At 42.9% G+C, this 12,475-nt stretch overlaps 1 protein-coding gene across 1 annotated transcript in view; it reads left to right on the top strand.

Annotated features, from left to right (window-relative positions):
• srpx2 (sushi-repeat containing protein X-linked 2) overlaps window positions 1–2,762 on the top strand; it is a 46,726-nt gene extending 43,964 nt beyond the window's left edge. Inside the window, exons 10-11 of the mRNA XM_078411980.1 lie at window positions 2,015–2,136; window positions 2,517–2,762. Of these exons, the coding sequence (XP_078268106.1) occupies window positions 2,015–2,136; window positions 2,517–2,697 (303 nt within the window). The 3' untranslated portion in view covers window positions 2,698–2,762. The remainder of the gene's footprint in view (window positions 1–2,014; window positions 2,137–2,516) is intronic.
• The last annotated feature ends 9,713 nt before the right edge of the window (window positions 2,763–12,475 follow it).

Here is a 12,475-nt window from a genome sequence, read left to right as displayed (position 1 = left end):
TGACTTGCAAGGGATGCACACATGATATTATAATTCCTTGTACATTTTGTGTTTTACTAGGAGTAATTAAATCATAATGATCCACTTCAGATCAATTGTTAGTATCAGTCACAACAGAGACCAGATTTTCATTGTTTTGATTTCTACACACTCGTAGATTTTGCTCAACTTTCTGCCATCTGTTGCAGATCATGCTATGATGACCACAGTTCTAAAACCAGCTTGCATTGACCACATAGAGTCATAGACTTTAGATAAGATCAACTGAAATTTCTGCACTCAAACCTGCTTACCACGATCATCTATAGATATTAGGTGTGCTGTGTAAGTTGGAGCTCCAGACCAGGGCTCAGAAGCAGCTCGGACAAAACTGGAGATTCCATGGGAAAAGATAGAAGACGCTATTTTCATAGGAACCTGCGTTTCATTTATGACCTTGTTAGGGTCTCATCATATCAGAGGTATTCCTTTAGTCTTGCCATCCTTTCCCCACTCTTACTGTAAATTATAATTAAGTTTTGTGTCCAGTTCTGACAAAATGTCTTAGAACTGAAATGTTATCTCAGTTCCTCTTTCTACAGAAACCACCAGACCTGCTGAGTGTTTCCAGCAATTCTTTTTATATTTCAGATTTTGAGGAAAGGTGTGAGAAAATACCTATGGTGTGAGAAAATGTTGTGTAATGAGAGGGTAAATGGAAGGCAGAGTAATAGGTTAGAAAGATTAAACATGGAAGGTATGGTAAAGGTCTGGTGGTCAGCGTCTCCTTGGAGTTCCACAAGGTTCTATACTGCCTGGAACCTCAGAAAAATTGTTTCAAGGACAGGATTTTGCAACTTCCCAAACTTACGCAAGTAAATGATTTTAGCTGGTAAAATAGGAGCAACTATGGCACATGGCTATTGAGCAATGGAGTCACAAGATACTGCAGACGTGGGAATCTTGAACAAAAACAGTGCTGGAGGCGGGTCTCAGTGGGTTAGGCAACAACTGTGGAGGGAAATGGACATACAACGTTTCCAGTAAGTATTGTACCAGGTCAGAGATTTTGATTTTCAAACACTCACTGCTTAAATGCTGTGCTGGCACATTGAAAGTGATGGCCAATTTCATCATTCATATTTGTCTTCACCAAAAAGTGGCTCCCTAAACTACTTAGAGCAAGCACCTAAAAGCTCCAGATAAACTATCAATGTAGTTTCTGCAAAATTCTCCAAATACATTCACAGGATAAGCAAACATACATCCTCACTGCTACGTTCCTGTGAACAATCAGTTGGCCTCAGTGTGCCGATTCACTCCAACACTGGACTTGTGAACAGACATTCTATTCCCTGTTCCGTCATTCCAAGGGGAAAATAATCAAAGATGTTCTGAAAACTCCCTTGAAAAAGTGTATCATTACCACCAACCCGAGGGAATCCCTCATTTACGACTCCTCAAAATAAAGGAGATGTATGTGGGATGCCATTGAGAACCTCCAGTCCATTTATTGGAGGCATGCAGGAGCGCGGCATGAACAGCAGGTCAGCATCACCTCACTAACTATCCATCAACCAACTGCATCAATTAACCTGCTCTGTCAAGCGCCTCCTGCCTCACCTAAGGTAATGTATGTGAGTCACATATTGCCCTCAACAGTCACCTCAGAACTCAGAAATGGAATGAATGCAACTCGTCCTCAATCCCAAGTGATTGCTTCTGGAGAATATACAGAGTTAATTTTACAGACTGTCATGCCATGCATTTATAAATAATATATTCCTTTATTCGTCCCACACCGGGGAAATTTACACAGACATCTCAAAGCAGTTTAATGCTTATATTTTGTATAATCACAATAAGGTAATATTTGTTATACTGGGTAACTGCCAGAGATAGTGTCTGCTGACGAAACGTTACATACACAGAGCCAGGGGATTATTGTTGAATTACAGAATGTGAGTGTTTTTATGTAAAATAATCTTATTAATTGGTCTCTCTAACTGAGCATGTTGTTCCTGTTCTCAATCAGGAGGCTTCCTGTGGATTTGAACAGAGGCAAATAACAGTAATAGAATTGATTGGAAATCCACCAAAACTAGTAGGACGTATAAAGGAGCAGCAGCTGTCTACAGAATTGGCTGATGAACTCAGGTATGACAGACACTGCCATTACTTGTACCATGGATGATGGCCAGCTTAGATCTTGTCCACAGACTGAAGACTCCAAGTTTCAATCACCACTTCTAAGCAAATGAGGATGTTTAGGCTTAATTTGCAGGTGTACCTACCTTTACCATAGCAACTGTTAAATGTAAGGCCCGATCAAGAGGTAGAAATTTCCCTCATTTTGTAAACGTATAATATATGCAAATGAGGAAAATCTACTTTCTGTTTGCATTTTTAGAAATGTGTTAATTTTCAAATTATCTGCTATCTTTTTGCAAGAAGCACTATAAGTAAATTCTGCATTAATAAATTCTGAAAGATGTTTTTCAGCCTATTAACATGCTTCTCATCTGTTTCTTTTGCAGACAAGTCTATTATTTATCCGATAGGCATTTTGATGTTGTCCTGATCGACAAATATGGCACAGACAGGGAACGTTATATTCAACCTGTTACACCCAGTGAGCTGTTTTTATTCATTGATGAAAACGTACTGCGGGCAGATGAGAGGGCTGCCCAACGGCGAAAGGAAGACTTCTGTAGCTAAAGCTCAAACGTGACAATTTTTTTTCCAGTAGACACAACAAATGCAGATGCTGGAATTTTGATTAAAAAGCACAAAGTGCTGGAGTAACTCAGCAGGTCAGGCAGCATCTCTGGAGAACATGCATAGGTGACTTTACAGGCCCTTCTCCAGTGTTTAGAAGGGCCCTGAACAGAAACGTTGCCCATCTATTTTCTGCAGGGATGTTGCCTGACTCGCTGTGTTACTCCAGCATTTTTTTTCCCCTCAATTCTTCTTCCAGTTTGCCTCAACAAACAATGTGTTACCAGTTTCTATTTGCAGACAGATGGTTTATTCTTTCCTGAACTTCCAATGTATTAGATGTTGTCATGATCCTTTGAAACCACACATTTTCCTGCTGTTAAAAATCTGATTTTCTATAAAAGCACAGTTGACATGTATAAAGTTCATTACATGAAAATGTATACAATTCCAGAATATTTTCTAAATGTAGGAAATGGAGAAGACATCTTAATTCATCAAGCTAGCTCTATCTGGTGGACTGAATATCATTTGCCTAAGATCTTTCCTAATTTAATTTCCTGAGATTTATGCAAATCACCATAATGGAAACTTCAGAGAAAGCAATACAATTTCTATGTTATAGCTTCATTACAAGAGCTTTTAAGGAAAGGCGCCAGAATAAATGATTATCTGTTTAGTTTTTTAGTTTAGCGATACAGTGTGGAAACAGGCCCTTCCGGTGATCCCCACAGACTAGATTTATCTCTTAGGGCTAAAGGAATAAAGGGATATGGGGAAAAAGCAGGAACGGGGCACTGATTTTAGATGATCAGACATGATCATATCATATCATATATATATACAGCCGGAAACAGGCCTTTTCGGCCCACCAAGTCCGTGCCGCCCAGCGATCCCCGTACATTAACACTATCCTACACCCACTAGGGACAATTTTTACATTTTTACCCAGCCAATTAACCTACATACCTGTACGTCTTTGGAGTGTGGGAGGAAACCGAAGATCTCGGAGAAAACCCACGCAGGTCACGGGGAGAACGTACAAACTCCTTACAGTGCAGCACCCGTAGTCAGGATCGAACCTGAGTCTCCGGCGCTGCATTCGCTGTAAAGGAGCAACTCTACCGCTGCGCTACCGTGCCGCCCATGATCATATTGAATGGTGGTGCTGGCTCGAAGGGCCGAATGGCCTACTCCTGCACCTATTTTTCTATGTTTCTACTGACACCATCCTACACACAATAGGGACAATTTACAATTATATATCAAGCCAATTAGCCTATAAACCTGTACACCTTTGGAATGTGGGAGGAAACCAGAGAAAATCCACACTGGTAACGGGGAGAACATACAAACTCCGTACAGACAGCATCCTTAATCAGGAACGAACCCGGGTCTCTATCACAGCAAGCAACTCTACTGCTGTGCCAACGTGCCACTCTGTTATCTGTTCCCATGATTTTAACACTGCAAGTTAGTCTATTGACAAGTGTATTCCAGAGGTGATGTTGCTCAGCTCCCAACAGGTATGACCAAAGTTTTTCTCACGGTTTTTGCGGTCTGTACCCACAGCTATCCTTGTTACTTAAACCATACTTTTAACATTACTATCTAGTCAATGTTAACATTAGTTTGCTGACACCTCGGCAATCTTAGATTCCTGAAATTTTGGTGAAGGAATTGGTGGAATTTCTCACAATAAAATACATTTTTATGTAACAACAGATTGAGAAGCCATACAAGCTTATCTCTATTGATAGTTTTTAATTCTGTGAAGATGTTCAATTAAAGTTAACCTAGTTTAAATGTAAATGTACTCTATTAAGTACAAGAATATATATTACAAGCTGGAAGTCTACAGGCATTAATGCGCATTTAACCATGATTCTGGGTGTTCAAAAGAAAATTGTTATACAATGGAATGGAATAATTGTTGTTAAGCTGTTAGACAGTGTTTTTGAAGGTTGACTATACGAGGGTATTTTGACCTGAACCATTAATGTATAATTTCAAGTCAGGATATCCTGGATTATTGACGCCAGTGAATTATGATTTTGAATTTACAGTTGTCATGCTTGGAGATGTGCATCCTTTGACAAGGGGATTCATTGTAAGTTTTTGATCGACAGCTCTTTAGCTGGAAGTGTATTGATGGGACTTTACCTCAGCCTGTCAGAATTTGACCTTTTCAGTTTGCCAGGCCAGCAAAGTGATAAAATAAGTGAAAAACAGCTTTCAATTTTAATTTGCAAGGTAAAGCAAGTCAATTTTATGATATATTGATAAGGGTAGCAGGTTTGTAAATTGCTGTATAGGCGTTATTTGTACTGAATATTGTTCATTTAACTTCTATGTTAAATAAATTGCCTTCTAGTTTTTAGTCCAAATGTCAGTCTGATTGAGTGTCACTGCATTCTGCATAACAAAGATGTGATGAATCCCATAGAGTGTGGTACATCAAAGTAAACCCTGTGCAGTGGAAATTATTCTGGATTTTGGACTTCAAGACCAACTTATTAACATTGGCAGGGCAGCTATTAACTTGTCATCTTGGATAACTTCAGGAAATATGAAATGCCTAGTAAAACCACATAGGTTCTCAATAATTTGTCTGAAGAAGGGTCCTGACCCAAAATATCACCTATCCATGTTCTCCAGATATGCTGCTTACTTCAGTGACTAGAGTTGACTAAATGACTACAGTTAATCCAGCATTTTGTGCCTTTCTTTGGTTCTCACAACACTGTGAACAGTTTTACTAACTATAATAACCAAAATGCTCCTTGTGATACTTCTCATCATTAAATTGCATCATGTATCTCTTGACTTATCGACATCTCTTTCCAGTTTGTATTAGCCTTTTATGCCATCATCCAAATCTCTATTAGCTTGCTAATTTTGGTACCATTTCTCAGGAGTCTCTGTTCAAATCATTGATACGAACCGCAAACAGGCATCCCCAGTATTGAATCACGGTTGATAGCACTTACAGTGTCTTTGAGAAACATCATTGGCTACTACATTCAAATTAAAAACTACATCCTCTTTATAGCCCTTATATTTCTATATCCCTCCCATGTGGCAACTTATCGAAACCTTTTCTAATGCTGTTTTCCATTTTCATCATCCAAAGGGTCTTAAATTTCCCTCCTGAAAATGTTTCTTCAGATTCATTAACTCTTCCTTATCAGAAATGATAACTACAATGGTCATTCCTGAATTAACCACTTAAATGTGGTTTACAATGATCCTTAAATGTAATTTATGTAGCCTAAGAAAATGTAGGCATTTATATTTAAATGCTTGTTTGTTTTTATAATTTAAACTAGTAAAGGGTGCACCTGTTGGGCCAAAATTCCTGTTGGGTTCCCATTGTGATGTGGGTAAATAGTGTTTTTTCTTTAAAATAAATGTGTTTTTTTGGAAATGAAATAAATGTCAATGAAAATCGCATTTATTTCTTTAAAATAAATGCCCTTTTTAAAAAATGAAATTAATCTCAATGAAAATCGTGCTTTTTCTTTAAAATAAATGGCTTTTTTTAAAACCCAAAAGTAATCTCAATGAAAATGGGAGATTTAAAAAAAATCAAAAAAAAAAATCTTATCTTCAACGTTTTGGTTATTTGTCATGAAAATTCTCTCTTGGGGATCCTCAAAATTGTCCCCTCATTCAGCAGGAGTGCAGCTCGACTGCGACGGCCATTGTTATGAGCGGGAAGAAGACCTGGCGGACAACCAGCGTGCTTTGTGCGGGAGGAGCTGGTGACCAATCAGAGCAGCGGCTGCGCTCCTCCCATGTGGGACCAGGACCAATCGGGCGTCGAGTGGGAGGTCAGAGCCAATCAATCGACCCCACGTGGGAAATCGCGTTTTTACTTTAAAATAAATGGCTTTAAAAAAAAATTTTTAAATCTCAATGAAAATCGCGTCTTTACTTTAAAATAAATGGCTTTTTTTTGCATTGGTCTAGTCCCCTCCCCTCCCCTGCTCCCCCCTTCCACTCCCCCCTTTCCCCCCACACTCAACCACTCACCCACTCCCTTCCTCCCCTAACCCCCCAAATCCCCCTCCTCCCCTCACCCCCCTCATCCACTCCATACCCCCTCAACCCTCCTTATCCCCCCTCCTCCTCTCCCTCTCTCCCCTCACCCACTCACCCACTCCATCTCCCTTCACCCCCTGTTAAAACTCCCCCAAACCTCTCCTGCATTGGTCTAGCACCCTACCCTCCCCCACTCCCCCCTTCCCCCCTTCCCCTCCCCCCCTCACTCACCCCTCCACCCCCCGGGTCACTGCCATTTACACCATTGCAAAGTCAAAATATCGTGTCGAAGCATCTCAAGTAGGGGAGCATCTGTATCAGATCAACGGGCCCCAACTACGCACGTGCGGATCCGGTGGCCATCTTACGTAAGTATTAGATCAACGGGCCCCAACTGCGCAGGCGCGGACCCGTTTATTCTGCGCACGCGCGGATCCGGCATCCATCTAACATAAGCATCAGATCAACGGGCCCCAACTTCGCAGGCGCGGACCTGTTTGTTCTGCGCATGCGCGGATCCGGCATCCATCTTAGGTAAGTATCAGATCAACGGGCCCCAATTTCGCAGGCGCAGACCCGTTTGTTCTGCGCACGCGCAGAATCGACGGCCATCTTACCGTTGAGACGCAAGATAAACACTTAAGTATTGGATCAACGAGCCCCAACTGCGCAGGCGCCGAGCCGTTGGGTTCCCATTGTGACATTGAAAACGCGGACCCTTTGGGTTCCCATTGTGACGTCGAACACGGCTGACGGGCAGTGCAGGTGGAAAATGGATTTTTTAAGTTTAAAAAGGTGATTTTTAAAGTTTAGAAAGTGAAAAGCTTTTAAACCATTTGAATCACAGGACAATGGTGATTAAGGTGGTGCTAAATTTGTTGCGCTGTTGTGTACAATTTTGGATGTATAAGCCCCTTGCACAGTAGGCGAGGTCACGATCCCTGACCCGTACTGTTGCCACACAACGCCTTCTGGAGGACAAGCGGTGTACTGGAGGCGAGCACTTACTATGGCTGCCAGTGCAGCGAGAGCGCCTTCGGACCCTGCAGCCATTGAATTGTCGCAGTTTTTTGCCAGAATTCTGCCTGAGACTCTGAAGCCAAAATCGGCACGAAACTTGCAACACCTCGGTCCCAACCAAAAATCTTTATGAATGACACCACATAATTAGTGCTTAATCACATCAGGCTGCTTAACTTCATCCCAATAAATTGAGTACAGCTGCAAACTTCATGCTACATATCACAACATGCATACACTGTCTGTTGAACTATCTCACCACCCCAGTATAATCCACAACACTTCTTGTAGAAGACAAGTTTCTGCAATTAGAGGTAGCAAGAAGTAATGAAAATGGGAGAGACTTTCCTGCAGGGCCTGACCCCCATGGAGGATACAATGTTGGTCATTGTCAGAGAGACATTAGACAGGGCTGGATGAACATTTGAATTGCCAAGGCATAAAAGACTATAAATGAAGTACTGTAGATGAGATTAATATAGCTAGGTTGTGATGATCGGCAGTACATGATGGGTCAAAGGGCCTGTTTGGTGCTATATTCCTCTATGATTCTATGAAATGCTACTTGACTGCTGAGTGTTTTCACCATTCTTTATTATTTGTTTCAAATTCTGTTTTTCTTCTTTTTCCTTTTGGAAGTAAAGCCCAAAACACCGTTTGACATACAGCATTTTAATTTCCTATGTTTTATGCATCAGCACTCTAACTCTTTACAGTGATATTTAGCGGAATGTTAACATTTTTCTAAATAAATCTGCTTTTGTTTTAATTCTTCATATCAAAGTAAATAATTCATCTCACAAATGAAAATATTTGTCACAAATCAATATTTCTCTCATTGTGAAGCAGACCTTTTTTAATTCAATTTTTCTATTTTGTTTCCACCTTTCTGGAAATGATTTATGGAATATGTTTCTCTCTGCTCTGGTTCTGAGCTCTGGCTCTGAGCTCTGGTATTTTCTCCATAACCCCTAGCAACTTCTTTCCTACATTCTCCCTACCCTTACTCATTGATAGGATGAACTAATTTGTCCTTGTGTTATTTTGTGCCATTTGTCATAGCGTTCTTTGGGACCTCTTTGGGAAGATGATATTTAAGTTTAAGATGCTTTGCGGGCCAGTATCGCGGCCCTATAAGACCGTGAGCTCTGTTGGTCCAACAAAAAGGATAATTTGGCAAGGCTCTGGAACCAAGGGTGCCGGAAAATCGGTGGTGGACCTGTCTTCCAACAACAGCCTAGATCAGAGGTGATCTGCTAGCCATTGAGACGTCTATATGTGTATAACTGTGGAGTGGAACAAAAACTCCAGTTACAAAGCACCATTTAATATTTTATTATGACTTGCATATAGGGTTAATGGTATCGCAGATCAGTTGGACTAAATCACTCATTATTGGCAACGTAGCGGTGGAGCTGCTGCCTTGCAATCCTGACTACAGGCATTGTCCATACCGAGTTTGTACGTTCTCTCCTTAACCAGCGTGGGTTTTTTCCGGGTGCTCCGGTTTCCTCCCACACTCCAAAGGCGTACAGGTTTGTAGGTTAATTGGTTTGGTATAAAATGTAAAATTGGCCTTTGTGTCACTGGCGTCCCCCTTCAAGTGGCGCCCAGGGCACGTGCCATACCTGCCATACCCTAGATATGCCACTGGGTGGAGGGATTTATATCAGCTCACTTAAGTGCTGTAATTGGAAGACAATGGAGACATGGAGTGTAGCCAGGCTGGATGAAGTTAAGGAGAAAAGGATGGCCAAGGGTTTGGCCTGACAAAATAATATAGCGGAATCACAAAGGGGAAGCAGTGAGAGAGGATGTTGCTGAACTCTCGTCGGAGAGAGGAGAACTTCTTCAAAGTAGATATACTTTGAGGAGATTTTGCAGTGTAACGGACAAAATGTGTAGGAAAGAAGTGCAGATGCTGGGTTAAATCGAAGGTAGACAAAATGCTGGAGTAACTCAGCGGGACGTACGTGTTGCGTGTATGATGAGTGTATGCTGGAGGCTTGCTTGTCCTCCAGAACGCTTAAGCGACCGTGCGTCACGCCCTTTGATCTTATGACCTACCATGCAAGGGCCCTATTTCAATAACATACTAAATCTTATATATGTATATGTATATATGAGAGATTTAGTAATATAATAATATAGATATAGGACAGAGAAAGATTCTCTAATAGGCCCATATACAGGGGGAATTCTTGGTTCAGCCAGGTTCTGTGCCTCTTCCTGAGGTGCTCCAAGGGGCTCCAATTCCGCACATTCCAAAACTGCAGGTGTCCCCCACTCCTAGATGTTATTGCTTGACCCAACTTGAAGAGAAAATGACTCGATACAGGGCAAAACAGTGCAGCTATAACTTCCTTTCTTTCCCGCCAGTTTACTGCATGAATTATCACTTATTAATGTTACTCCCTTTATTACAGTCATCTCTCAATATGTTCTCTTTCAGCAGATAAATAAACCCAGTGGAAGCAGGTGTATGTCTTAATTACTAGTTAGGGAAAAGAATAATTAGCTCTGGGTTCTGGGTTTGATCCTGACCTCAAATGCTAGAATAATTCTAGAACGGCTCTTAGAGTGTGCACATTTCTATCTCTTTGTGGCATTTATTTACACGGCTCGTTGCAATTGGAATGTGTGATCAGATAAAGTGCCTTTTGGTTTTCATGCTATGTTTCTGATTGGAGGAATACCGTTAGGCTTGAAAATCCAGAGAGATCTTGATTATCATGGTCTGTTTTGTAATTTTACACCATTGCGTTGCTCATTGTCTATTCTGCCCCACCCCCCCACACAGAAAGACCCCCCACTCCTCTCCACTATTTCATTTGAGCTTTTCCATTCCATTGGGACACTGGTCCCTGCTCTATTCAAGTGAAGCTTGTTTCAACAGAACAGCCCCCTTCTTCCCCTGTACAGATACAAGTGCTCCATGAATTACAACCCATTTGTTCGAGCCCCATTTTTAAATCTCTGGTCTGAATGATCCAATGGCAGAGCTTTTGGGGCTCTGCTTCTCTGCGTTGCCCTTTTTTTCCTTCCACTAACTTTGTCAGAACAAATGCTGTCAGCATCCTCACCTCCACTGTTTAAAAATACCAACAGGATTGGGACCTCCATTCCTTGCAGGTTTCTCCCTTGGCCTCTCTCCTTACTGCCACATCGCTACAATACTTTCAATATCTAGCAAAGACCAAGGAAACTTTTTTGTAACCCTTGCACTAAGCCAAATAGTTTTGTCAAGGTCTCTGCTATTGCTTTATATTCTTTCTCTGCATCTTCACCTCATGTTCCCCAGTGACAGTTGTGGGAATGGTGAGTAAAGTGTCACTATGGTATAATTTGATGCTGAACCAAATCTGTGAAATCATTTCCTCACATGCTGATAAAAAGAACAGAATTAATGTTAACATAACATACATAACAACACTTTATTGTCATTCGGCACACCGAACGAAATTTCAGCAGTCACAAAACACAGCAAAAATAAAAAAACACAGGACACCCGACCCCAACACAAACATCCATCACAGTGACTCCAAACACCCCCTCACTGTGATGGAGGCAACAAAACTTCCCCTCTCTTCCCCCCGCACCCACGGACAGGCAGCTCGACCCCTACCGAGGCAACCGACACGCACAGCCCCCGCAAGAGGATGGAAGGCCCCGCGGCCGAGCCGCCCCGGGCACTGAAACGTCCCGCGGCCGCACCGGGCGATGTTAAGTCCAGCGGCCGAGCCGCACCGGGCACCGAAACGTCCCGCGGCCGAGCCGCACCGGGCACCGGAACGTCTCGCGGCCGAGCCGCACCGGGCGATGTTAAGTCCCGCAGCTGAGCCGCGCCGGGCACTGAAACGTCCCGCAGCCGAGCCGCACCGGGCACTGAAACGCCCCGCAGCCGAGCCACACCGGGCACCGAAACGTCCCGCGGCCGAGCCGCACCGGGCGATGTTAAGTCCAGCGGCCGAGCCGCACCGGGCACTGAAACGTCCCGCGGCCGAGCCGCGCTGGCGATGTTAAGTCCAGCGGCCAAGCCGCGCCGGGCACTGAAACGTCCCGCGGCCGCACCGGGCGATGTTAAGTCCAGCGGCCGAGCCGCACAGGGCACTGAAACGTCCCGCGGCCGAGCCGCGCCGGCGATGTTAAGTCCCGCAGCCGAGCCGCGCCGGGCGATGGAAGGCCCCGCGGGCGAGCTGCGCCCCAGGGAAGAGACCTAATAAAAGAAAGGTTTCCCCCCCGCCCCACACCCCCACCACACATACACAGCCAAAAACAGAAACAAAAACCATCCCAACACCGACACAAACAAAAAAAAAGAAAAAAAGACAAGACTGCCAGAGAGCCGCAGCCGTTAGGCGCAGCCAACTCCTCCCACTTTATTAAGCAGGATTAAGCAGCTAATCCTGATATTTAAAATGTTGGTACTTTCTTTGACCTCCAAAGCTACATTCCTTTTTGTATATCCACAGAGGTTGAATATTTTGACGATCAATTGTCCCAGTCAGAACATTGCCGCAGCATGCCTCAGGGCAGTCTGTTTGACTCAACTAGTTTCAACAATCTAATCAAATATCTGCCCTTCATAAAATGACCACAAGTGGGCATGTTTGTTGAAGAATATTCACATGATCTTGCAATCAATCCGATAATGAAACAGACTGTCAGTGTGTAACAAAACCTGGACAAATTCAGAAAAGGTGATAAGTGCCAG

This window comes from Rhinoraja longicauda, chromosome 15 (assembly GCF_053455715.1).
Source record: "Rhinoraja longicauda isolate Sanriku21f chromosome 15, sRhiLon1.1, whole genome shotgun sequence".
In the NCBI taxonomy this organism is placed as follows: Eukaryota; Metazoa; Chordata; class Chondrichthyes; order Rajiformes; family Arhynchobatidae; genus Rhinoraja; species Rhinoraja longicauda.
Note: the sequence above shows the minus strand (reverse complement) of the source record. Positions and strands in the feature narration are given on the sequence as shown.